This window comes from Phasianus colchicus, chromosome 5, assembly GCF_987193195.1.
Source record: "Phasianus colchicus chromosome 5, bPhaCol1.hap1.1, whole genome shotgun sequence".
In the NCBI taxonomy this organism is placed as follows: Eukaryota; Metazoa; Chordata; class Aves; order Galliformes; family Phasianidae; genus Phasianus; species Phasianus colchicus.
Genome location: NC_143440.1, coordinates 14076029 through 14103696, shown reverse-complemented (window position 1 = coordinate 14103696; position 27668 = coordinate 14076029). Strand labels below are relative to the sequence as shown.

At 40.0% G+C, this 27668-nt stretch overlaps 2 protein-coding genes and 1 long non-coding RNA gene across 5 annotated transcripts in view; 1 reads left to right on the top strand and 2 right to left on the bottom strand.

The window, feature by feature from the left end:
* CARS1 (cysteinyl-tRNA synthetase 1) overlaps nucleotides 1–17775 on the bottom strand; it is a 37054-nt gene extending 19279 nt beyond the window's left edge. Inside the window, exons 1-12 of one of the 2 annotated variants that reach the window (XM_031614029.2) lie at nucleotides 17365–17775; nucleotides 12592–12837; nucleotides 9158–9249; nucleotides 8293–8381; nucleotides 7368–7464; nucleotides 6842–6940; nucleotides 5728–5877; nucleotides 4835–4975; nucleotides 4002–4090; nucleotides 2707–2828; nucleotides 744–856; nucleotides 99–227 (exon numbers count right to left, since the gene is read on the bottom strand). In XM_031614029.2, the coding sequence (XP_031469889.2) occupies nucleotides 99–227; nucleotides 744–856; nucleotides 2707–2828; nucleotides 4002–4090; nucleotides 4835–4975; nucleotides 5728–5877; nucleotides 6842–6940; nucleotides 7368–7464; nucleotides 8293–8381; nucleotides 9158–9249; nucleotides 12592–12837; nucleotides 17365–17389 (1392 nt within the window). In that variant the 5' untranslated portion in view covers nucleotides 17390–17775. The remainder of the gene's footprint in view (nucleotides 1–98; nucleotides 228–743; nucleotides 857–2706; nucleotides 2829–4001; nucleotides 4091–4834; nucleotides 4976–5727; nucleotides 5878–6841; nucleotides 6941–7367; nucleotides 7465–8292; nucleotides 8382–9157; nucleotides 9250–12591; nucleotides 12838–17364) is intronic. The other variant, XM_031614030.2, reaches the window with a different exon arrangement.
* Nucleotides 17776–17891: 116 nt separating this feature from the next.
* Nucleotides 17892–27657, bottom strand: LOC116242973 (tumor necrosis factor receptor superfamily member 14-like). Of its 2 annotated transcripts, none has more exons than XM_031614031.2 (10): nucleotides 27531–27657; nucleotides 26300–26393; nucleotides 25443–25574; nucleotides 25138–25249; nucleotides 24489–24562; nucleotides 23743–23844; nucleotides 22771–22802; nucleotides 19814–20107; nucleotides 19247–19295; nucleotides 17892–18424 (listed from the first exon to the last, which is right to left on the bottom strand). In XM_031614031.2, the coding sequence occupies exons 1-10, from the start codon at nucleotides 27558–27560 to the stop codon at nucleotides 18129–18131; spliced, it is 1215 nt and encodes a 404-aa protein (XP_031469891.2). In that variant the 5' UTR covers nucleotides 27561–27657; the 3' UTR covers nucleotides 17892–18128. The 2 variants fall into 2 exon arrangements, with proteins under 2 accessions (XP_031469891.2, XP_089996694.1); XM_090140568.1 differs by having other exon boundaries at nucleotides 18225–18419; nucleotides 27531–27649.
* LOC149917753 (uncharacterized) overlaps nucleotides 17928–27668 on the top strand; it is a 29458-nt gene continuing 19717 nt past the window's right edge. The window contains exons 1-2 of the long non-coding RNA XR_016466727.1: nucleotides 17928–18016; nucleotides 21500–21622. This is a non-coding gene — a long non-coding RNA (uncharacterized LOC149917753). The remainder of the gene's footprint in view (nucleotides 18017–21499; nucleotides 21623–27668) is intronic.

Genomic DNA, 27668 nt, shown 5'->3' with positions numbered 1-27668 from the left:
GAGTAAAAAACGATAGATTTGCGTGGGTTGCAGTCACAGTAAAGCAGACAGCTTTATCACTGCAGAAACTAAAGGCCAGTGACAAACAGCTCACTCACCTCAGACTGTGCCAGTTCATTGTCATGGTGAGGAAATCGGAGATCAAACCCTCCTCCATGAATGTCCATCGACTCTCCCAGAATGGATCCAGCCATTGCAGAACATTCAATGTGCCAACCTGGCCGTCCCTGTGAAGATAAATATGTTACCTGACTAGCAGTTAATTGTCTTCCTCTCCCACCCACTTCACTGGTCTGCCCCTAAGCAGTTACACGTCTGAGAAAACGAGATACAGTGTTATCAAAGACAAAAACAGAACAGCTAAGACTCAGCTTTATAAACATATACTGTTGGACTTAAATATCAAACATGGCATATACATCTGTGATGCCTTGATTATCCTCCTTATTTTTCATCACTAAGAAAAATAAGAATTGAAAAATCTTTGGAGATAAAGATTATAAATGATTGACCAATAACAGCTATCTTAAGTCTGCGTGCTGAATTCTGTTTAAAAAGTGTTGAACAGGCAGGTAGATATGCATTCTAAGTAACTGAATGACCACAGCAATAGAACTTACAGCTGAATACAAGATTCTCATAATCTAGACATTTATATGAAGTGAAGCATAGTATTTGTTAAATATAAAACATGCTACTTAATAAGGTGTAGAGGATCTAAACCCTGGTTGTAATGTGCTTACCTTTCCCCATGGAGAGTCCCATGAGGGCTCTCCTGGCTTGGAGGATTTCCACAAAGCAAAATCATTTGGAGAATGCTTCTCACATAGGCGATCAGCTGAGATACTCAGGTCACCTTTCAAAAGAAAAAAAATATATATATATAAATAGTTACATTTTGTTTAAACATAATTATTATTGATTTTTGGCCTCACTGATACTGAGTGAGGCTGAGAGGAAAAAAAAAATAGGAAAAGAAAGAAAGAAAAAGTACTCAGCACTTGAAATTCTTCTTAATTAGCTCTGTTAACTCTATGTTTTTTGGTTTTTTCTTTAATTAATATTTAGTTGATAGGAAATCTGACAACAAGTATCAGCTGTGCTGCTTTCTATTTAGACACGACATTCATCCGCATTATCTCTACAGTGACAATTCCAGTGTTCCAGTTGTAAAAAATGAAATATAGAAATAAAGAAATCTTATATTCACAGATAAATAAGACTGGAAAACCAATTCATTCCAAAGTCAGAAGTACCAAAATCAAGACTAACTAACTTGCCTTAATATGTACACAACACAGTCCTAGGTATCTTTTGCATCCCCTGCCTCAGTTGCCACACAGAATGGCTGGTAATTCTTCAATATCTACAGCTTTATTGTTTTGTTGTTACCACAGATGCTGTGTGTATTAGTTGCTGTCATTTCTTTATGATCATTTCATTGGTGGTCTTGCTGTAACATCTTTAAAACAAGAGGATTTACCATTTCTGCAGTATTGTCAAAAACTGTCTCTTGTCAACAATACCACTTGCCACATGAGAACCTGAGAGAGACTAAAGCCAAACTCAAAGATACACTTGTCAATTCTGATGTACAGCTTGAAATACTTGCAATCTCATTCTTTCAGCATATTTGTCACTATGCACTTTGAGCACAAAGAGTATTTTACTTTCCTCTATTTACATTAGTTGCAGCTTCTAAAGTTCACCATTTCTGCTCCCTCTGCTAGCTAAAATAACTTTATCTGTCAGGGTAATCATCTCAAATAAGTCAAAGCAGCTAAGCTGCAAGCAATCTAAGCCTATGTGTGGTCTCAGTTACATTAATCACTCTGTTTTAGTCCCTATTTGCAAAAGCAGACAATTGTGCTTGTTTACTGGTGGCAACGATGCATTCATGTTGCCACTAAGATGGTAGCTTAAGCTAGCACCTTTTATTTCACACATACATGGGCAATCTCAACTATCAGAATTTAAAACAAGAAAAAAAATCACATGTAATTAAATGTCTTGTCTCTCAGATATTGATAGTTATCTTAATTCTGCCTACAAGTGTAACATAAAAAAATCTTTTAATGTACTTATGATACATTTTATGGATGATTTCTACTAAAATTGTACAACATCAAGAGTAGATAAAATGCTTGATAAAACTCATTATTTAAGCTAATCTGTTGCTATAGCTCTAATCAAAAGATCTATATTTGGATCTAGTTCAATATAACAAGGTTTACAAAACAAGAATTCTCCATATTAGAGAGGATTTAGAAAGAAAAAAATGTCAACAACAAATATTTGTCATAAAATAGCCCCAGCCTTGTTGGAGAGCTTTCACCCGGCATGCGGAAGACCCAGCTTCAAGTCTTCTCCTACTCTGAATCAGAACAACAGAGACAGAACTGAGCTATACTCCACCAACTGTACTACTTGCAACCCTAATAATAAATAGGTCAAATATACTAACAACTATAATAACAACAACAGTCATTCTAGAACGAACAATTCTTAACGCTTTCCAGATAAAAAGCCAGCAAAGTGCTAGCACAAGCTAAAAAAAACTTCGGAAAAGAAATTCTAAGGAAAAGGATGTGCAGGAGGTAAACAAACCATTTAACCTGGACAATGAGTTTTATCTACGCATCAGTTAAATCACATGAAGAGATCAACACGTGAGCAACTTATGTAAACGTTATTTCCCCTTTTTACCTTCACCCTCTTGAAGAGCTTTCTGATCACCTACAGCTTCAGGAACCAACTTAGCATAGGAGTGTTTTTCACTGGAATCAAACTTCACAGTATCAAAGTATACAGATCCATTGGACACATACCTGAAAAGTTAAGATAATTATATAGCTTACTTTTCTACCAAGACTTAACTAAATTGTACACTCAAAACCCCTAACCTTCTTACTCTCTCTAGTAAACCCACATACATTATGGTGCTGCTAAAGTGAGCTAAAGTCTCACCTAAGTTTTATGACATTCTCATAAATACTTAGATAAGCCACTAAATGTCAGAATAAAACTCACTGAAGGGAAGGTGAACATTTTTTGTTAAATTCTCAAAGAGGTGAGATGCCAGATTAACAGTCCCAATAGATATATACAGCATTCCTGGTCCCTTTTAATATTTTGCATTATTGCAAAATAATAAAAATCACTGCAAAATAATAAAAATTATTGCAAAATAATAAAAATCACATTTGTTTCAGAGCCCATTTTGTTTTTTGCTCCCCTTTGCTTTGTTGATTTTTTCTACTGCAAATGTGATATGAAGTCTGAGAAAAATGTTTTAGGACCACAATGAATGCTCATATTTCAATACAGATCATCTTCCTTTTTTTTTTTTTTTTTTTTGAAGAAAAATGTAGGTTTAAAGCAAGAACATGCAAGACAACTGAAACAGTTTTGCTTTTTTCACAATAAAAACATATCCACATTGAAAAACTGAGGCCAATAAGAGAAAAAACACTCAAAAATTTCGATCAGGAATCTATCACGATGCTTATGAACTTGTAGAGGATTAGCCCGGCTTTCTCAAGCATGAGACAATGTCAGACTCTAATTTCAAAATAATTTGTTGTTCTCTGTTTTTTTTTTTAAATCTAAGTTATTTACAACTGATATTCAGCAATCCATTCAGGGACATAGTTTTGAAACCCCTGTAAGTCAAAAAGCGTAAGACTATAAGTCAAACTCAGTTCAAGTGATTTGGACTTTGATTATTTATTTTAAGGACAAGGATTTCACTCTATTAATTGAATAATCTAACTTTGCCCTTTTGAAAATTAAAAGTATAGAGTAGTGAATTTTCATCAGGTTAAACACAGCAGGTCTTATACAAAGAACTCTGAAATGCCCTTATTTGATGAAACGCTACTTTTGGAAACGAATGCCATTCCATATGAAAACAAAGAACAGAGTTCAAAGTGAGTGTTGAAAGCAATCGTTCTGGCACTGATACAATATAAACACACAAATGCATTCAGTAGCAAGCTTACCCGTAACCATTATCCACAATCTTTTTCACAAATGCCACAATTTCTGGCACGTATTCGCTAACCCGTGTTAAAACATCTGGAGGTAAGACCTAAGAAAGTAAAAAATAGCATTTTATACATATATAAATATATATACATACAAATACACACTACATATGTATCATATACTCACAAAGTGACCTGCTTAATGGGCAGTACAATCTGAGATTCCTACTTTAAGCCCTCTGTTCTGCAACAATGTGCTACGGCAATTTTTTCTCAGCCTCTAAGGCCATGTTATCAACACACTGCTGCAAGAGATAGTATCCTGCACTTCTGTCAGAACAGGCAGCATGCCACTTTGATTTGGAAGTAAATAAATAAACTTTTGCTATTCTGACCCACTGCACATGACACAGTATTTCACCTGTAACATATAAATCTGTGCTTGATTGCCGTTGCTACCAATTTGAAGAATGATATGTAGTCAATGACGAGTGGGTCGGTAAGGCTCTTCCGTGCAACAAACAAGATACCTGAAATTTCTGGATCAGTTAATGATTTTAAGGCCATTTCAGATCAAGAAGGGATGGACTACAAGCGTCAGATCTGATCTCCATTGGTACTGGTAACATGCACAATTGTTCTAAGATTGCTGGGATGGAAACAGAGTATGTGCTAACTTTTTAACTATGCATTCATATCAAAGATTAAAGGAAAAAAAAAAAGTATCTATAAGGCTGAAACGCAAGGTTTTTGATATGTATTTAGGGACTTGTATTGTAAACCATATTCTGGGTATTATGAGGCATGGTACACACACTTCTAAAACAGAGAAGAGTTAATTTACTTACGTTGAGAGCTTCCATGTCTTTATGAAATTCCTCTTCCCAGAATTTGGGGAGCTCTGAGAATATGGAATTGTCAGTCACTTGGCTGCCAAATCTTGAGTCCAGCCAGTCAGACAGTAAATCTTTGGCTTCTTCCAATAGTATCTATAAAACAGTAATTATAAGTGCAACTGATCAAAGCCTTGTCCTCTTTAAACTCTGTAAAAAGGTCTTACCCTGAACAGCGAGATTTGCTCAAGGAAAAAGACATCTGAGTACAAATACAAAGTAGTCACATTTTTATCTTATTGTCCCTTATATGTACAGATAAAATACCAGAGAAAGGAATGCAAGTCATAATGTCATCTGTTTTGCTATCAGTCATTTTAATAGGTATGTGCAATTTACATGTTGCACATCAATGAAAAGAATGTGAACAACTGGAATCCTAATATGGATATATTTCTCAGTCCTATACTAAGAGATGTCAAACAAACCAACCAAAAACTAACAACTTATAGCTCAAAAGGTGTAACTGGGTAAATTTTAGCTGCTTTCTGTTCGGTCAATATACTTTTATAATGACATCTGAATCAACAGCAGCTTTTTTTCTGTTGTTGTGGCTTTTTTTTGTCAGCGAGAGGAAACATATCCTATGTTTCCTGCAGTGCTTATAAGGAATAATCTGAAAGCAAGAAAAGAGGAATGCAGAAGGCAATTATTAAAAGTTAGCTATTTTATTGCCTGACTCGTAACTGAACAGTACTGAAGCCCAAGAAAGTCAACAGGATTACTGTCACTAATTATAATAGTCTTTGGCATATACTCTTTACTGTTTCAGGAATTACCATGAGCAAAATATTATTTTCAAAGCCATAACAGTTACAAAAATCATTCTAAAAGGAGCTCAATCTGACCTCATGACATCTGCTGATCTCTTCTGTAGGGAGTTTTGCTTGCACAGCTTCTTGTAGAGGGTCAAAAGCAGACTTCACTGCATTCTGAATTTTTTCCAACATCTGCCTTTTATCTGGGTCTGTTGTCTCACTTAATTTAACTGAAAAGAGCTACAATCAAAAAAAGGTTTAAAAAAACAAGCAACTTGTAGTGCAGTAGGACTATATTCCACACACATATTAACTTAGCCATGTAGTGCCTTGCTTGTGATAATTATCCTACAGCCTACTGAAACACGTTTCTCATCAGAAACAAAGATGAACACATATATTCACTAGCATAAAAATTTACTTCACATTCAAATTGAGTTTTTTAAAACCATTATAAATTACTAAACCATAATTACTGTTCTTAATAATTTTCATTTTCTATGTAGTTGATCACTTCAATTACGTAGTTAATTATCCCAAATCTGAAATGGAGAAGCTTCAATGTGAAACAAAGTGAGATTAAATGCTATGCTGAAAGGGTATGTTAGGCAATGACAGTTGGGCAAAATTTTCAGGCTACCTAATTCCTAGGCCCATATTCCATTCATTAGACCAATAATCTCTTTGTGATCCGTAGCTCTAAAACGACTAGAGAATTACCTTCCCCCACCTTTAATCCAACATACACAATTTATTAAATCCCTGAAACTTTGGAGACTTTTTTCTCTTTCAAAGGCCATCATCAGTGGTACAGAAGAGAAATCTCACAGGTATCTACAGCTTTAAAAGATTATGACATACCACCATTTAAAAACTTTTGAAGTTTGCATTCTAACGAATAAAAAGCCAAAAGTTTTATTTTTCCCCCAGTACCCAACAACATTACACACAGTTACACATACAGTACTCAACCACAGACAAACAAGTTTTATAAATAGTTCTTGTTAATTCTTGAACAACAGAAAAACCACTATGAAATACAGTTCCAGTAACACTTCTTATTTATGTGGAGTCAGTTCGATAGAAAAACATAAGCATACATGAAGTTTAAATAGGCAGCAAAGTCTGAGGTGTTCTTTAGATACTTTGCTACGTTCCCAAATAAGAACTAAAGACACTATGAGGGATTAAATACTGAGCCCACCTCTGAGGCAGTTTTAACATCTTCAAGTAGCTGAGCTGGTGTTGATTTGTTCTTCCTATACTGTTCAAAAAGGTAATTTTGCCTTGTTCTCTTAATGATCTGCAAAGCAGAAACACAATAGTTAGAGAAAAAGTAAATAAACTCTAACTGTACTCGACATCAATGCTTTTCAGAATCCCCACATACTTAACAAGGTACAAGAAACACATGCAGTAATATAAATCAAACACACCATACACAGCAAATTTGCTATCTCAACAGAATTAATTTCATATGTCAATAACAGGCAGTTAAACAAGCAAATAAGTTATCTTTGTAAAATACTTAGTGCTCATGATTTATAAAAGCATTCATTTGCATACAAGAACAAAGTCTTCTTTAGAAATAAGAAAAATCAGTGACTTTGTGTCCAAAATAAACGCCTTAGTAAGTATATATAATTGATCTTGACTTATCAAATAGCAATTACACTCTGAATTCCATGCACAAACGATGGAGTTTAGATTACAATTTTTAAAAATCGTACCTTATCATCAATATCCGTAATATTCATACAATAGAAAACATCAAATTTAAAATAATCCCTTAAGATTCTTCTCAGGATATCAAATGAGATGTATGACCTAAAAAGATAATTTTTTTTTTTTAATGAACAGCATAAACAGATTTCTATTTCATGCAACAACTACTTTAACCCCAGTCAATACTTCTGTAGGAGTTTCAATTTTTCCTCTTACACTGGAAAGTTTTTCCCCACACAATAACAGAATATGCTTCTAACCCTAAATCTCAAGAGTTGAGTTTAACAAAACTACTTTCCAGAAACGCGCTCGTCTAAATAAAGTACAAGGGATGCTCTGAAAGTAATGCCTTCTATTTTATTACGTTGGCCCACAATGTCAGAGGTGGATGTTGGTGGTATGGCAATACAGGTTGAACCTTCCCATTTTATTTTAGTGCCGTGTGATGGATGGCAGCAGAGGGTAGTCTGACAAAATGGTGTCAGACATGGAAGTGCAGATGAAGAAAAGGTGTGTCACCGAATTCCACCATGCAGAAAAAATGGCACCCACTGACATTCATCAACACTTGCTGAACATTTCTGGAGACAATCCAGTGGATGTGAGCACAGTGAGGCGGTGAGTGGTGCATTTCAGCAGTGGCAACAGTAGGTCACCTCTGCTGGTGTAGATAGTTATTAGCATGGCACGTAGGCTCTTGTTCATCACTGGCAAAAACACAAAACTAATAGTTGTGACTATGTTGAAAAACTGTTTTGCAGCTGACAGTTTGCTCTACTAGTGTTACTGTGCTCTTTGTATCTGTTGGAATGTCCATGGAAATTAACAGGAGGCATTACCTTCAGAGCAATCTACACACATTTTTCTCTTTAATTCCTTGCTTACTGTATACAGTGTTATTACTCACATCAAAATTAGAAACTACAGTACCTGGCATGTCCCATGTGAGAAGCATCATATACTGTTGGACCACAGCAATACCATGTGACTTTTTTTCCATTCTGCGGCTGAAATATTTCCTTAATTGAAAGGGATGGGACAGTGAGAAGAAGGAATTGAAGACACACGATCTCAGCCAAAACCACCACGTTTGGAATATCAGAACATGAAAATATAGTGGTTATTCCACTTCCAGTTTTACTATAAGAAAAGGTTACCACTAGCACATAAGAGAGAACACAAGCAGCCAGGCACTGCTATCTGAACTCCCATCAATTCAGATAGCAAATTAAAAAGATTTAGATTAGGCAAGCTATTTTCCAAGTTGTGCACGTAAAATGGAACATTAGGCATAGAAAAAGATTATATGGTATAGCAAGTTTACACATTCTTGAATATTACATACCATATAACATCAGTGTTCTCAGCATTTTCTCTCCTTCCCAAAGCACCTTCAACCAAGACCATAGGATGTTTTGCCAGTTTATACTATAATCTTATAATTTGAAATATTTTTTTTACAAGGGACAAAATATAAAAAAAAGAAACTGATTTTTTTCTGTTCATGCTGCCTATACTTATCTACATTACAGAGGAATCACTGACTATTGTGGATGATGATAAACTGCTATTTCACATTACACATTAAGGAATACACACACACACGTATATTTACTGTGCACATTATGGCACCTGCCTCAGCAAACACACTTGACTAAGGCAACATCTGTCACCTTCTTGTCACAAAATAAAACTCAGAAACCTGTCTATTGATTTGGAATACAATTAAGCAAACATTTGACAACTCTTCCATTTGTGTTTTAAGGAGGCCTTCAGTTTTCTTTCATTTTGTCACCTTATTGCGAGTCAGGCTGTTGTAGAGGCAGAGTCTAGAATGTTTTGTCCCTTCAGGAGGAGACCAAGGAGGCTGCATACGTTTGCCTTTACCTAGGAAAAACACAAAGAGAACTGAAAATGTAAACAAATTTACAGTATAACATTTCCTCCTTATCACGTTGTTAGTTCAATATATATATGTATAATTACAGAGAACAACTCCAATCTTAGTAATCTAAACTATGTTTGTTAGAGCTAAAGCCACTAAAAGCAAAGTAAACACTTTCAATCTCATTTATTTTCTGCCCTCTCATTTGCCACGCATTACTTCTTGATTTAAGTAATGAGGGGAAAAAAGGGTATACAAGTAAGAGCATGCAATCAATTAAGCATTAACAAAAGACCGTAAACATAATACAATACTAATAAGGTGTCATGGCAGTCCTGAGCTTTCTGCAATGCCACTGTTCTCACTGTGAGAGCACATCACAGATCTTCTACAGAGAATCTGCACCTGACTTCATCTCTACAGCCAGGATCAACACCGTGTACTCAGTGGGAGAGCGAGAAGAGACCAAAAGGTTCAGAGAGAATTTTTTCTTTTAATTATATATGGCTATGTGCACAAGGCATTTCTGAACATTTTATTTACCACAGATATGCCCCAATCAAGCATGAGGCTAAATTCTGCCATTATGGAAAGCAGATAAAGCTCAGGTGATATTAGTGACCAATACCCAAAGGAGATAGGAAGAAGTGTAATGACTGCTTTGTGGGGAACTTTTGCATTTTAAAACCTGCCTTTGAGGTAAGTAGGAATAAAGCAGTTTCAATACTTTGTAACATAGTAGAAATTCTTAAACAATGTTACATGTACACAAATAGTGTAATGTAAATTAACAAGCAAAGTGAAAGTGTTGCCAAATAGAAAGTTTATACTTCATCACTAGATTTCAAAGGCTTTTTCTTTCCCAAGTTCCTTATTTTTGCTTTGGTATTTTTCTGTATGACCATCACCAGGATAATTGTGTCCAGAAGAAATCCAGTTTCAACAAATCAGTGTTTACAGAACAAAAACTTTTTTTTTTTTTTTTTCACCACAATGAATACCAAGAGCTCATTTTAAACGGTGGGACAGTAAGTCCAAGCACCACTTTTCAAAACACTGAAGACCCATTCAACATGGAATATTCTGTACTTCCTATATGGGGGGGCATCGGACACACCTTGTCATTTTTGGAAGGGTGGAACATCCCTGTGTACTGCAGCCTTCAGCTGCGGCACGTTAAGGGTGGGACTGAGTAGGGTTATCCTTGCATTTATTTGCTTTTCTATTTTTAACATTATTAAACTCATTTTTTTTAAAGACTAGCATGAGCACGTCATCTGGCAAAGAGCTGCAGTTTGCCATGCACATAGCTGCTTAAGCTGCAATGATGTTATGCTAGTTATTGCATCAACCTGGAATGGAAGCAAAACTCAAAAATATAACAAAGCTGCCAGGTTAATATATACAGTATCATCTTTAGGAATCCTCATGGTATGCATTTAAACTGCAATTAAAATATTATATAAACTATTTGTTTTGACAACAAAATTGCCTTTCTGATCCTACCACAAGATGTTCTTCATGAAATCTGTTTCTCTAATATCTTCATACAAATACTTTGAATGAAAACCTACAAGTTACATAAACACCTGTGGTATAAATAAGGGTAATCTCTTCCTCACCTCCCTCTTTTTGAATTACCACCTAAATAAGAAAAAAAATAACCACAGTACTCTAATAGTCTCATGAAAGGACTCCATTTCATCTCCATCTTATGGATCCACAGAAATGTGTTTATTCTATGTATTTTATTGTATGTTACTGACTTCAATGCTATAGCTGTCTATCCATAACACAGAGCATATGGCAAGGTATGGATTTGTTTACTCTTTGATGTAGAAGATTACCCTGGTATGCTTAATTGCGGCTAAAGCTTCCCCCAGGGGAGGAAGCCTATGTGGGTTAGTCTAACAAAAGATAAAGCAGTAAAGCTCTTTTTTTTAAAAAAAAAAAAAACTTATAACCACACTAAACATGAGGAAACAAACAAATGAAAAGATACTGCACCCCAAAGTTCTCAGTTTGTGAGCTAACTGCTAGTGTCCACTACATGCACACCAAGGGCAAAGCAACCGGCATGCTTTTCAGTCTGCTCAAACACATCCCTGCCAACAGCAACTTTCCCCCTGCTGAACCAAAGTTCATTTGCTCTAAACCATTTCTGGGACAGTCTGATGTACCCAAAAACACACTGACAACACATCCAAGGCCTAAGAAGCATGGCAGATCCATGTGATCTTTCACACTGAACACTGCAGAGCATCTTTTCAGGACTTGCAATATATACGCACAGATCATAAAGCTAACAAGACACAATCATTGAGGACAAGAGGCTTAACATCAAAGATTTCACGGACAAGAAAACTGAAAGCTTTTCTTGTCTTGCCCCACCTTGATCCATGAAATCCTGCAGGCAAACAGCAGTTAGTGGCATTAAATCTGCTGCCAGAGCCAGTGGTACAGCTGAGATCTCTCAACTGCTGAAAGGAAATCAATAACCAGCACAAATGCATGCAGGCACACACATGGATATAGAACCCACTCGTAGAGTCTGACTTTAACTGCTGCTCTGCTAGGAACTGAGAACAGTATTATGACAGGTTATGAGAAGATGACATTGGAGTCATATTAGTCAACAACCGCCAGTCAAAGTGACAAACACCTTCTGCGTTCATTTACAGATCTTGCAAGCACTATAAAACAGCTCTGTGTTATTATTATTACTTATTTCATGACTCCCAGAGCAAGGCTCTCACTATAAAGCAATTACATTAGACTAGCTCACTGGAAATCATCTATGGAGAATGATGCAGCTCCCAAAAATGCCAGAACCCATGGTTACTCCATGACCTGGATTAACCTGTTAGTATTTCCTCAAATCATCGGCAACTCCTAAATGACCAGGATTAAAAAAGAGCTCCAAACATTCCTTTCAAAATTCTGTGTTAATAATAATCTTCAGAAGCAGTATGCAGTTTACTTTATTACAAGAGGGAAAAAATCACAGAACAAATCGGGCTATTGTAGGAAACGAGCCAAAACCCACATACCCATTTATTATTCATTGGCAAGCTTTTTAAAGAAAATACAAATAATCAAATTTGGTACATTGAGGAGTTCTAAAACCAAAGAGTTGTGGAAACAGCTGTAACACTCAAATAGCTCAGGATTCATCAGTTACACAGTAACAGTACGCAAGAAGACTTTCATGAGCTTGAATACAAGTGGATACAGTAAACTGTAAAGTGTGCAAGAGAATAAGAAAGGAAACTTTTAGTTCTCAGCAGGAAAAATTATTAGTGGCAGCTAGTTTATAACCTGCCCACCAAGTTCATATTACTCACTTGTTTGAAGTTTACAAGGGTCATTTTTTTCACTGCTGCCATCATAGATTGCTTCTATGTGTCTGTACCACCGGACAACATGGAAATACTGGTCCACAGGTGGCCCCGAAAACTTTCTGAACACCTCCACATCTGCATGTGAAAATGTGAACCCCTGGATATAACTACGAGTGCTCAGGTACTCGTTCAAAGCCTTCACCCTGGCTTCCTCTTCACTAATGCTCAGAATAAAACTGTAGCTGGAAGCTGTAAAGACAGAGGCACAGGACATTTAGTCAGCATTAAAAGAAGGAGATCCCATGACCAAAATATATTCTTATACTACACATCACCCCCTCCAAATTAGCTCTGGCAACTGACAAGAAATTTGAGAGAAATGTATTTAATACAAGATAATGAATAACTATGCATTTTCTATTAATAGGTTTATGCTCACATTGTGGTACGTAGACCACCCCCTCTCCTCAGATATGAATAACACTTCAAATGAATATGATTAAACAGATGTACAGAAGGACACTGGCACGTGCTTCTCCTTCACAACTGTTCAGTTCTACAATTTATTTGGTACGTGGGCAATGTGGGTTTAATTATGCCTCATCTTTGCAAACACAAGAACGTGCTCCTATGGAGGAAGCAGCCAAAGGGATGCTCACAGTAATGGCATCCCCTCTGCAAGCCCGTGGATATGAAGCCTAACCCTGATATTTTCCTATGGTGATTCAACATCTGAAACTCTGTTCATGCTCAAAGCACTGTGTAAACATTAAGCCACCATCCTGCTTGGGTAGTTAGCCAAGAAAGTAATTTAAGACGTGGCCAAGGACAATAACATGTGAGGGAGGCAGTAATAGAACACCTATCCCTACTCCCGAATCCTACAAGGACCACTGTTACAAATGCTGCTTTCTGCAGTGGCAGAACCTTTTCTGCACCAGAAGTTTCCAAAGCACTGGAGGTGCCCACAGGCCAAAGCTCTTAGGAAGGGAAGGATGAAAGGCACCTGAGGGAAGAGGGGAGAGTAGAAGGAACTGCAGAATCACAGAATGGCCTGGGTTAAAAATGACCACAATGATCACCTAGTTCCAATCCCCCTGCTATGTGCAGGGTCACCAACCACCAGACCAGGCTGCCCAGAGCCACATCCAGCCTGGCCTTGAATGCCTCCAGGGATGGGGCATCCACAGCCTCCTTGGGCAACCTGTTCCAGTGCGTCACCACCCTCCGTGTGAAGAACTAATAAGTTTTTTCATATGCACACAAATATTATCAGTTAGGACCTCATGAGCAACTCATTTCCTGCATGAAAATCAATTATCAAAGTAATCTAGTAAAAATTAAACAGCTGCTCTCAAGGAAAAGAGGAACTTTGATAAGAGGGAAATGGCAGCTTGATGCCAAGTACATTTGTGTTTGACTTTCTTGAGCACAGCAAGGTAAGTGGCACACCACTTTAGAACCCATCAGAACAAATGTAAAAAATCAGAGGTAGAAAAAATAAAAACCAGATGTCACCAACAATATTAAAAATTCATACACTGAGGCAGAACTACCCTATGTTCTCAGTCCTTCTCAAGGGCTGTCCACACAATTGTTAATTCTAAATAAGGAATAACAAGTCAGTAAAGGTTCACAGTGAGACCATACAACTAGCCTTACCCAGCTGAATGGGATGTGGCTTTGGCTCACACAGTCCCTTTTACTACAGACTTTTCAGGCACCCAAATATTTACTGATATTTATCAACACGGAACTTTACATGTTTATACAGATTAAGTAGTTTGAAACAGTTACCTTCAAGAACTATGGAAACCTAAGACAAGTGAATTTTGTGTCCATGAATCGTAAGATGGAAAAAAACAAAACGGCAGGGATAATCTGTGTAGAAATGAAACTGTATCTCAAAGATCTTTAAAGATCTGTTGCAAGGAAAGCAACACTCCGCTCACTAAGTATTATTAGGGTTATTATGGCCATTAATCATACACCAGACTGCTTATGGGAATCAACTCAGTGTATCTGAAACAATATAACTGCTTTCCAACCACATCTATAAACCAATCTAAAAGGGGAAGTTGTACAAACTTATACACAAACAAAACAAAGATGACAGAACCCGTATGCGCTACTTTTAGCAAGGAGAGGCAGCAAACACTGCTGGTACCAGTTCAGTCCTGATAAGCAGGACGGACAAAATTCATTTGAACAATCTCAGTGCACACATTAATACCTGAAATTATAAGTCTGACATTATGTCTCAGTGTAAGAGCAGCCAACTCAGAAGTATAATGCATCAGAGAAACCAGTTAGCCCAGGGAACCTAATAGAAGGGATGTCTTTATGTTGAGAAAGATCACTGACTCAAATTCAGCTCCTACAAAGAATGAATACAATAACACTGTACTTGGAAGGCAGCATACCACAGAGAAGTAGTGCCATTTGTTTTTAAGGAAAATAAATCAGTCAAGACTACCTTTCTATAAAGGTATCTCATTGCTATCGCAATAAAAACAGGAGTAGTCACTCTGCAGAAGTTTGTTTTCCTGATATTTACACCTGCACTCCCAATCTCTCCCTTCAATTCATTACACATTCCCACTGAAATACTTCCTGGTCTTTCTTCAAGTACTTTCCTCACACACCTCAGCAACTTCAGGCTCTCCTAAATCTCTGCCCCATCTTTGCTCGCTCTGCCAGCTGTCTGCAAAGGGGCAGCCCACCGCAGAGTTTAATTAACACCAATCTATGGATTCAACAACTATTGAGAGAGACAGGCCAATGGACACATACAGTACCAAGTTTCCTAACACTGCTCTTTAGGAACCTATGCTAATAAATTGATTATTCTCTTGAACTGTAATTTTCTCTTTACTCCTAAAATAAAAACTGCAGTTGCTGCTTCTCAGCAGCATTGGGAAGCGTCTTCTTGACTACAGAGCTGTTGCATAAGAATGCTGAATGTTAACTCATGTGAATGGAATGATCTGCAGACACTAAATCACATCACCCGTGAGCAGCTCCATTCAGAAAACAAGCAGTGCACACAAGTGGTGAAAAGGAAACAAAACAAGCTTCAAAAATCCTAAGAATGAATATTGCTAATGTAACATTCTCCCATCATTAGAAGTTGTTTCAAAAAAATTCCACTGTAGACACTAATACAGCCCTCACACAGTAATTGCTGCTGTGCAGTTTCTTTGAGCACGTTAATTGCCACACATTCTTCTTTCCATACGCAGAAGGCTTTGGTGACAGCTGGGGGTACTGGGAAACAAGCTGGAAGACTGCAGCAGCACACAGACTCAAAGGAATAAGATTTATGTGCAAATAAAATGTGGAAGCAAATAGCTTTCAAAGTTTAATTGTGAGGCTAGACACAATATAAAATCTGATGGAAATTTTCACTTTTATTCAATTGAAAGTGGTAACAAAAGCATAACGTCCCCAAACTGTCTGCTCCTTGAAAAAAGAAACAAAAGTTTCCAAAAACCTCTGTTCCTTGTAGATGGTGACAGCAAAGTGAATACAGGAAAGCCATAAAGCAGGCAGGAAGGTCACTTAAACAGAAAACAGGAGCTATTTTGCTTCAGGGAAGAATTAAGTTTCCTGGGCATCCCTGAACCTGCTGACCTTGTGGGTCACACCTGTAAGTCAACCGGAACACCCTGGGGTTTCTGTGGTTGCATTCTCTGAGAGGAAACCTTAGTATTCTGAGTATTTTCAAGAGTCATTTCTCGTCCAACTGGGTCTTCACAAAATAAAACAACTCATAAAATGAGCTGGTAATGTGTCGGTATTACTGCAGCTCCAAACTTTGAGAGCCAGAAATGGGGCTTCCCAGGACTCGCACGTGGGGATCGGGGTGCTGATAGTAGTTATGGGGTTTTAGGACAGGCATATCCCACCACAGGAGCTGCCCAGACCTATTCACTTCGGCCCTATGAGTTCCACTTTCCATTTTCCCAAACTGAAATCAGATCACAGTCCAGGTCCAGCACCAGGGCTGTTCTGTCATGAAGGTATGGAGCTAAAAAGGTTTCTTAAGTGCACTCAGAACTGAGCGTTTGGTGTCTGTCCCTCAGTGACTAAAAGGCTGACAAAGAGAAGGGGCTTGGAAATGGGCATTTCTGGACACAGGAATGATAAGAAAAGAGGGAAATAACTTCTAGCAATCAAGAAAAAAGAGACAAAATCTTAGAACCTCAGCTGGAATGACACAAATTTCCAGCCCCTGACGTACCATCGTGGTATTTCACTCTTGTACGACTGGTATTCCGAGTTTCTATTTGCTACGGGAGAGCCCCATCCCTCCTTCCATACGGAAGAGGACAGGCGCAAATAAAGAAGATGACAACATAACAAAAACCCCTCGAGAAAAACCAAAAGTTGCACCTCAGAAATACGTCGCGGTGGGGACGGCGGCGGCGACCCCGCTACGCACTGTTGCGGGGTCGCCGCCGCCGTCCCCACCGCTGAGGGGGGAGTCGAGGCGACGTCCCCGCCGCCATTTCGCGCCCCGACGCCCCCCGCCGGCCGCCATTTCGCGCCCCCCAGCACCTCGCGCGCCGCCTGACAGAAGCGCCGCTCGGCGGTCCCCCGCCCCGCCGCGTGACGTCACGGCGCCCACCTGACGCTCTGACAGCGGCCGGGGCCATGACATCATCCCGACGAACGCCCTCAGCGCCTTCACGGCACCGTGACAGTCCCGGAAAACGCTTCCCCTCGCCTCGCCGGGGCCCCCGGGATAAGCCGCGACTCCCTCCGCACACCTACCCTGTTCGGCTGGGGCCGCTGCCATCCTGCTGCCTCCACCTCTCGCCGCCGAGCTGATGCAACAGCGTGCCCGGAAGCGGCTCCCGCCTCGCCCCGCCCAGCCCGCGCTACGCTACTTCCGACCCGTGGTCGCTATGGCAACCGGCCCGCGCCTCTTGGCCCCGCCCTGAGCGCGCCTTCCCGCCTCGCGAGGGGCGGCCGGCGGGCGTCGCGCGGCTGGGCTCGTCTCGACCGCCGCCATTTTGTGCGTGAGGTTCTTCTCGCGCCCAGCCCCACCCCTCTGCCAAGAAACAGCTCCAGCCTTTGTCGTTACTGACTTTTTATTGCCGTACTTTGAACAGAACATTTCGCATGCCACGTGCTCCCACCACAAATGAAATGCGATTATCTCGTAAACGAAAATAAGGCAGTTCAGTTAAAAACTGCAGCAAGTGTTCTCGGCTCCGCAGAGCACAGGAAAGGTAGCTTCTTTCCTCACAGCTTCACAAAGGAAAGGCCAACTCAGAAGCTCAGAGCTCCTCAATTGCCGCTGGTACCTGAGTTTCACATTGTACTTCTCAAAAAAAACACAACACAAAATAAAGCGAATATTGTTGCTGAATTGTCACAATTCCGCACAGGCTGTGTTAAACGACTTCCAGCCCATGCACAGGTAAGAAGGGCATCATATCCACACAGCCACTAATACCAGCAGCTTATGACATCCTCACTTATACAAATTTCCTATATACATACAGGAACATTTCTGAAGTTCATTGGAAATGTTAAGCTGTAGCTTCTATTTTACTTATAATGTTATTACTTGTTAAAGTGTGTACTATTTTACCGTAAGCCTTGGTATCTATACCCCATAACTCATCCAGTAACTTAATAATAGCTTGTTTCTCCCCCAGTGTGTTTTTCCAGGTGAGAAGCATCTGATAAGATTGCTCGTATATGTTTTTAGGCCACTCATACTCAATTTTAACAATAACATTTTCATCCAGATGAGTTCTCATAAGCTTCTTCCATTTTTCCACTGGTACTGTATTTATAAAAGCAGAAAAGCAATCCATCTGTTCTGAGAAGGGAAAAAAAAAAAACAAACCCAAACCATATTAGCTTAGGTTCTAAAATATAGTGGGTTTTTCCCCTGCAACTAATATACACATTTCCCAATTACTTTTTAGCAAATGCATTCACAGACTAAACAGTGGCAGCAAGATTAGGCTTGTCACCTAAGAAGCAGTAGGTGAAACAGGCTTCCTACTTATCTTTAGAAACTAAAGGTACCAATCTGTACATCTAAACAGTACTCTCAAGACAAAATATTATTCAGTAACGGAGGTTTTAGGGAACATTTCACTGACTTGCATGTTTTTGCTTACTCTTAACACAGCTACTCAACTGTAGCCTTTAACCACCTCACTATGCTATCAGTGAAGGCATGCCATGCTAACACTAGCAGTAGCAAAGCCCATCACTTTGATATCCAGCACCTCAGCTTGCTGGTTACTTGTAGGGCTTAGGGCTTTGATGCAGTCTCACATATAACAGACATTTGTCCAAATTCCTATTCTGATGTGCACCTCAGTCATTAAGGCAGTCCCCCTGCTGTCACATAGACTTATTTATAACATACTGACAAATTCTTTACTATACTTATTCTTCAAAGTAAGACTATATTACACTTTCAGAAGACCTATGCATCAAAGTAATCTGCCACAGTGATTATGGCTTTACTTAAATGCAGTAATGATCCTATTTCAGCATCTTACATTCAAATGAAAACCTCATAGGCTTAAGCAATATTCATTAGTCTCCTTGAACTATTCCTTCAGTGTATACTCAAGTCAACAAGAAAAAGCAAATTCAAGCTACTGACCATTTGTAGAATACTTACCTTTTTGAGTGAGATCTTTAACAATTATTTTACACTTTTGCTTTTGTACCTGTGATAAAAAAAAAAAGTCGGACCATTACTCTAGCATGTCAGAACACTTAATTCACAATTACTTCTGAGCTACTCAATAGATTACTTTCAGTGTATATGTGCCAATAAAAGAGTGGGGAAAGCTTCGCAGCATAGCTGAAAAAAAAAAATGAGTAAAGAAAACAGCATGCTGAAAGCAGCTGTGCTACTTACTATCTAAGAAGTGAAGCAACAAGGCAACATACTTGCTGTTATTGCAAAAGAATGGCTCTTGTACAAACACTGAACAAAAAGGTGAGATGCACAGCAGATTAAAGGCTGAACTGAAGTTTGCTTTCCCCAAGATATCACTTCTCATACTTTCTATTGTATCTTTTAAGCAAAGGCTCCTCTTCCTTATAATACTGCTTGAAAACAGCATCTATTGCTCAAGGAAGAGTTAAGAGGTCAATTCAAACTATACCTATATCAGTAAAAAACATTCTGATATTAGTTTTCCCTCACCATACAATATGCTGGCATCTTAACACCCCTTACCTTACACTGGGCTTTTGGTTGAAAAGTAGAATTACAACTATTTTTTGTAGATGATGAACAGTTTTTGATCCTCTTCCAACATTCTTGTGTTTGGTGCCACAAGTTCTTCTGTGGGATGGTGCCTCTCTTAGAAGACACAGCACTGTTTTCCTCTGGAGATGTGTTTTTCATTTCCAAATTAACACTATCGTATGCTTGGCCCTCTGGGTTCTCATCAGAGTTCTCACTATCCGGATGGGATGCATTATTTTCAAGTATCTTCACTGCTGATAAAAGTGTTTTATCTTCAGATGCCTGTAAAGAAAAATAACTTATTTTAGAAGTTTCATTGATAGAGCTTTGTGGGCAGTTCAGAGGAAGAAAACAGAATACTTGAAATCACCAGTATCAAAGAAAAAAAAATAGGAGAGATGCTGATTAAGTGAAGATAAAAAAAACATACAACACAGCATTTATAGATGCATTTCAATCAGTCTTAGAGCCTAAACTCTTTACCTTGCTGGCTGTTCTACTTCCTCTAGACTGTATGGTAACTTGTAATCTATCCACAACAACTACAAAGAAATTTTCCTTGTATTTTCACTGCTTACTCCTCCCTGGGTATAAAAGAGGCATACCCATCCTGAGCAGGAAAGAACTCAGTTGCCACAGTGCACCTAAGCTGAAACAACCAATCAGCCTGCTAACAGGCTTTAAACCTATCACTATATGAAGGTTGATGCTTTCAGAGCTTTGCTGAGCTGACAGACCATTATCAGCTCTCTGTGAGTGTACTAGCATGCACTTGTTTGCTTTTAAGTAGTTTTTCCTCACATTCACACAATAGACTCAGTTCAAAGTAGGGACCAGAGCAAACTGTGCATCTTTTGCTAGGGGAATAAAGGTAGGGGGAGGTATCAATTTCTGCATTATGAATGCATCAAATGAGCCTATGACCACACAGTTCACAGGGTGACAGTGACCCACAGAGAGTAGTAGAAGCATAAAACAGACCAGCATGAATAGAGCTTATCAGCTTGTGTTGAAAGCAAAAAATTTAAGGCAGCATTGATTTATTTATTCAAAGTAGAAAATAAGGACAAGTATTAGTTTTTTTTCCCCATAAGACTTGAGTTTAAGGTACATTCCCCCATTAGCAACTGGACACTTTGTATAAGTCAGTGGCCACATAGCACCAGCACACATAGGCAGGGATGTGACAGGAGCCACCCCACTCAGCACATGTGTAGTTCGGCTCTATCTTCACTGAATCCATTTTGAGGATGCAAACGAAATAAACAAGCTGCTCCTATCTACAGAGAATAGTTACATAGGTCACCTAAAGACTACAGGCTTACAGCATGGTTGACTTATAGCTGATCAGTTTGGGAAATAAGATAGCAGCAATATACTTATGATGTACATGTTTTACAGTACAATAAGTTCACTAACACTCTCAAGGACAGTGCGCTGGTGCTTCAAGTGTCTGGTCTGAGGACCATGCAACTCTCCACTTATCTTAATTACAGTAGCATGAATTCTCTATGTACATTGGTATTGCAAGTCATGCTTGTTACAGTAAACATCACCATACACAAGTTTGTGATTACAGTCTGCTACAATTTTATTCAAAAAAAAAGTATTTATTTCTGCCTGTTCCTATACTACACCAGTTTAACCAGGTATTTTGCTATGTTCCTTCATCAGCTTCTACAAAAACACGAAGCGCTGCGAACCTGGCCAGGGTGCAGGAAGAGACAACCTGACAAAACCAACTGGATGATTCATATATTTGAGCCACTTATAGACCTTAAAAAAAAAAAGTTTAAGGTAATGTTTTATGACCTTTCAATTCTATCCCTTCAGTCTTCAAATATTTATGACATTTAAAATGCATTTAATTACTTGAAATGCTTAACTAGTAAAAATCAGACAGAAGCTCATGCGTAAAGTGAGTAGTACTTGTATCGGGTAAAAGACAAGAAAGATAGCACATACTTTTTTCCTGCTATATGTGCTGTGAGGAATGTGGATCCTTAAAGTCTGGAGACCTATTTTAGGGCCTGGTATTAAGCATCATTGATTACTCCAGTAGTCAAAGATCAAACTCCTTTATATCTTGCTGTGCAGTTAGGAGTGTAACTTCTATTTAGAAGTTCCTAAATAGAGAAGCTAAATACTAGGGTGTTTAACTAGTCTAGTCTTATCTCACTAAATACAAGACTAGAAGTCACATAGTTCAGTTGGAAGGCACCTACAGAGATCATCAAGTCCAATTGCCTGATTACTTCAGGGCTGACCAAAAGCAAGTTCTTAAATGCATTGTTTTTTGACTGTTTAAAGTAAGGTTCTTAAACAGTCCTTGACTACAGGAGGCCAGGGTGAAGACAGCTTTATCAGCTAAACATGCATCAGCAGCAAGCCTTAATGTGGTAAGCCATTTGCAGGGCTGTCATCCTGAACTGGCATGCTCTGAGCCTTGAACTCCTTGATTTATGGGACAGTCTTGGATCAAGGCATTAGACTGTAGGTCCTGCTTTGTAGCTTGCAGGAGACTCAGTTACTTTGTCTGCTGACCACAAGGAGTAATCTTATAGTTGAGCTTTCCTTGCATTTTTGAGTATATCAGCATGCAGGAAAGAGATAGCTGTCATTTCTGAGGAATACAAGCATGAAGTAACAAATAACTAATTGAATCAAAGCATCACCCAGCAACAGTTTTAAGTGAACACTTGTGCTTAGCCTGTTTCCCCCTCACCCCCCCCCCCCCCCAGTTCCGCAACATCTTGTTCACAGACTGTAATATTTCCAAGGCAAGAACCAGAAAGGCCAGCTTCAATAGAAATGAATACATGAGGTACAAATCAACTAGTTGCACCACGCATCCCACCAGAGGTACATAGGGAGACAAAAAAAAAGTCAGGAGCTGTGTAGCAAGCACAGTTAGTCATGCAGAACTTCATTCTTTATATACTTACCAGGTCTCTCTCTTCTTTGTCAGATAAAGTGGCTGGAAAATAAAATTCAAGTTTAAGATATCTCTGGGAATTGCTGTAAATTAAATATAGCTGAACTCATGCAGTAGTTACATATAATACTTTCTACATAAGCCAAAGCTCCAGGACCAGTCATTTAGTTTCTTTGAAATGACAGACTTTACATGGAGAACTGCCCTTCGCTTCCACTAGCAGTGGAAGCAGTGACAAGCAGTCCTGCTGCATGAGACAGTTCTCAAGATGCAGTTTGGATTTTAAGCCCCTCCTTCAAAACACTCTCCCCTCCTCCAAGCCTCCCCCAAAACATAGAATAGGAATTTTCATGAGCTAGTGCAATAGCTAAAGAAAAAAGGCAGAGGTTGTTTCTACTGCAATAAATGCAGTAAGTCGTGGTTTGAATAAAGTTTACTTTAAAACTTTCAAATCATTTCCAACATTATTCTCATCTAAGCTATTTGCAGAAAAAAAAAAGCTTCAACATGCAGGGAAGAAAAAGTATTTCTTAGGCAAGTTTATAAATCTCTACTAGAAGAGATTGACACCGGACCTATCAACATTTGTACTAAGTTGTTGAAATGCTACAAGGGTAGTGAAATATATGAAAACCTCCACAGCCAAATCCAATGAATGTAATGATCTGATTAGTTACTACTTCTTACACCCTACCTCTGAACTCACCATGCAGATTTTTCTTATACCTTCATTAATGCTATGCAAGTAAATGAGGATCTCTATACACACCCTGTGCTAAGCTTTGAGGCTAAAGCATCCATTCAGTTAAAGCCTATAAGTTTTATTTACTGGATAAAACTGCTCTTCATTTTACTCAGGTCAAACAAGTTAGAACTTGACTATTAAGCAGGCCCCATATGATAATGTCAAGATCAAGGATAGCCTTGGTGCACATTCTGCCTATTTCTGCAAAGTTTGTGGATGCTAATAAAGCAGAGTTACCTTTATCACTCTTACACTTCCTTATTGCGTAGAACACAAGCAAACCAACAGGAAAAACAGCAACCAAAATTATTACAGCCATCCAAGTAAAATATTTATTTCCTGCAAATGAAAACAAATAAAATTAGGAGTTCGAAGCAGTTCTCAGATGAGACAGTTGTAAGTGTGAGCTTTCTTGCTACAGAACAAACTAAGCCCCAGCTACCCTGTCGTGGAAGAGGTGCTGGAAATTTCAGCTGACCTGAATCCAAGTATGGGTTTCCATTGCACATCATTATCCCAGTAACAGTGAGGGATTCTGTACAGTGTCACAATACAAACCCACTAAGCTTTCAGAAAAGAGAACACACAAGAAATGAGACAAAAAAAATGGCATTTAGGTGCTATACTTTCAATAGGGCCCATTCCTTACCCCCTGGAAAAAAGTCACACTGTACATAGCTTCTCAGACACGCTAAATATTAGAAGCATTTGTACCATCCACCACTTCCAACAGCATCATCATTGTTGACACTCCAAGAACCCTGAGTATACCTGTAGTTTTTCACCAGTGTAAAACTTCACTGCAAGGAAAGGGTAAGATATTTGTCTCTTCAACTTATTTGGGAACCTGTCTCTATCAAATAACTCCCAGGCTAAAATGCAAGAAGTCTTAAATACGCTACAGTAGTTTAAGACTACTTCTGTGTCATTATCTACAGTTCATACACCCAATAGACAAGCCAAGTAGCGTTTGTGTACCAGACCTTGATTGGGTAAGCCACACCCTCGGTCCATTGTAGCATTGCAAATTTGCACAATTTCTTCCCCTTCTGGACACCTAAAGTCAGTGGCAATACAGAGGTTTTTATAAACATTTACAGCTCTGTCCACGCCAGTTCATTTTCTGGCAAAGCTTAGAAACATTAACAGAACTTGAACTGACAACATTAGGAATTCATCTTTTAGTTTTAAAAGATCCTACGTTGATTAAGTAAAAGCAAAACAGATAAAGTTTACGTATGTTAGCCTCTAAGTTGAGAGAAAAAGAGGTAGATGCATTATTCACTCACAGTCAGTTTCCTTCAACAGGAGGTTCTACCTCCCTGAGTTTTGGGGTGGCTGCTACAAAACTTATTCAGTTATCGATATGGGGGAAAGCACTAACCTAGAGAGACACAAGAAGTATAAGCATACACCCATATGCAACAAACCAAACAGGACCAAAATCTGCAAATTCTAGGTTTGAACCTCATGTATTTTGTCACCTAGAACTCAGAAGTATGACTGGCACCATTAGGCTTCAAGGGAATTATTTGCAGGCAAACAGCATGTGGTAGGCATGACACAGATTGGACCACAGCTGTTAAGTCTGCTAGAAAGACCATAGTTGCTTAAGTACCCTATTTAACTTACATTTGACTGCATTTCTGACATATTTCACAGCCTTCAGCAGGGCAGAAGTATCCCTGTTTGCATTGGCATTCAGCATCATTCGTCACAGTACAGGTTCTTGAAGTTATCTGGTCTAAAATACAGAAGTTAGAAAACAAAGTTGTAGCTCTGTACAACTGTGCATAAACTGGTCATAAATGCGATTTATTTTTTCCAACTTCAATATTCTCAACAACTAGAAGTGCAAAAAAAAAGCAGAAGACCAGGCTTACTGCCTGGAGTAAGGGGCCTAAAGTTAAAGATTTAATTGAAATTTTTCTTGGTACCGTCTTTGCACTGTCTGCACAGCAAGCATTCTTCCAAGCCATTTGCATGGGCAGTGTAATCTCTTCCTTCGGTGCAAGAGGCACATCTTCCTCTTGAATGTGGAGTACTGCAGTGCTGAGCAACATAAGTACCTAGGGAAGAAGAGAACTGGTGTCTGCAGCAGCACTCTCAGAACGTTACAACACAAAACCATTTTTAGTCAAAGTTCAACCCTTCCTGCAAGCAAACAGCTCAACACAGGAACCAAGGGGCACCTATGGTCACAAAACGTGTTCCCAGCAAAGGCAGCAGCCAGCCAGGCAACAAATATGATTCATTACAGCAGCAAGACATTGCTCACGTGGCAAGTGCCATCTTGCTGGAAGGGACATGCAGACACAGGGAGATTTGCTCGTGCAACAACAAAAAAAAAAAAACAAAAAAACAATCCAGGAATCTCTTTTCCATCCAAATTCTTTAAATCCAGCCTACAGCTCTGTGATATTACCCAAAGGCAGGGTGCTTCTCTGCACGAGGCAGTGGTAACTGCGCAAGGAGAGAAGCAGAGAGAACAAAGGCAAGGCAAAGTCCTACACGCAAAACTATCAGAATTCCCCTTGGCCAACTGTTAGAAACAAAGAAGCGACCCGACTTTGAACACTTCATCCTCAGAATAGGCAGAGATTTTTCAGAACTGCTGCCAAGGCGCATCACCCGGCCCTTATTGCGCAATGTCCCATCGCGAAATGGAGGCCACCCCTGGCAGCGCCGACGAGCCACCGCAGCACCAGCTGGGCCTGCGCTCCTCCCGATGGAATGTGGAATAGCGACCCAGCTCACATAGGGGGAGACGGCCGCTACCTTCCTGGAGTCTCACCTGCCGGGCACAGCACGCAGCAAATGCCTTCAAACAAGTACTCTCCCTCTCCGCAGACCTCTGCGCCGCTTCCGGGCATTGTCAGCAGCGTAACCTACAGCAGAGACCAACAGGTGTTTTCAGGTGATTCATTCTGGATAGCGATCTCAGGGAGATGGTTCCGTAAGGGGTGGAAAACACGCTCAAGGGAAGCCACAAAGGAACCCAGACTAATTTCTGTTAAGTGCTCTGCTCACAGCGGTAATTACAGTCACAAAGGATAGGTTAGGGCAGCATCACGCTTAGAGCCGCAGCTAAAGTGCCGTAGGAAAGCTGCTCCGCCCCCCCCCCCCCCCCTTCATTTCTCCGTTCATTCACCGGCGACATACGTGGGAGGCTGTTTTGTGCCTCTTACAAGGGATTCGTTTTGCTCTCCCTCGCCACATTTACTGTGTTATTTTAACTCAAAGTTCCACGTCTTCCGTGGGACAACCAGACGGAGCGCCCAGTGAATTCTCAGATGGCATTTCTCCCTCGCTCCATAATCTTCAGCAGAAGACAAGTTAATAAGACATTACGGAGGGTTTCTGCAGCCATACGAGCGCTAGCAGTAAGCTTCCGTTCTCCGAAAGAAGTCCGCGTGGCTGCGCGGCACCTCCCGCGGAGCGGCAGGAGGAACGAAGGCAGCCAGGTGCGTGGGGCCGGGCAGACGGCGGGCCGGAGAGCGGTGAGCTATGGCAGAAGAGAGACGGGACGGCCCCGAAGCTCCGCTTCTGCCCCGCGAGCGGCCGACTTAAAGCCGGGAGCACTCCGTTCTCCCGCTGCTCCACCCTTCCGACTTTGTCCACGCGAGACACCGAAAGTCTTCCCCATAATTGCGGGCTTCGCGAACCCCTCAATTTCACAATTAGATAACGGGGTGCTATTAAAAGTTCACTCCCGCTTCACCGCTTCCTTTCCTACGAGGAGAGCCGCAGCCTCTCTTGTTCTACTCCAGGCGTCCCGCGCCCCTATGGGCTCAGGAGAGCTTTGTTAGCGCGACTCCAAACCCCGAAGCACAAATTAAAAGGAAAAAGGAGTTACTAAAAAACTTCTGTCGGAAGCAAAGGCGGAAAATTCCATGGGGCAAGTCGGGCCGGCAGGCCCAGGCCAATGCCAGGCCAACTTTCCCCTCCTGGGATGAGCCGGGGCAGACACCGGACGGGCATCAACCCCTTCCCCCACTCACCCCCTTCCACGCCCCGGTACTCACCAGCAGCAGCCCCACCGCCCGCATTCCCATCGCTGCGCCCGGTCCCGCTTCAGCGCACTGGCCCCCGCTCGCGGCACAGCTCAGAGTCCCGTCCGCCTCCTTTTTTATAGGCCCCTCCTAGTCCCCGCCTCCCGCGGT

Coding starts and splice junctions, on each gene's coding strand:
- LOC116242973 (XM_031614031.2), bottom strand. CDS start 27,560: ATGGGAATGCGGGCGGTGGGGCTGCTGCTG. Junction 25,575..26,299: donor CTGCGTGCTGTGCCCGGCAG/GTGAGACTCCAG, acceptor CTTCTTCCCTAG/GTACTTATGTTGCTCAGCAC. Junction 22,803..23,742: donor GAAGTGTAAGAGTGATAAAG/GTAACTCTGCTT, acceptor TTTATTTTCCAG/CCACTTTATCTGACAAAGAA.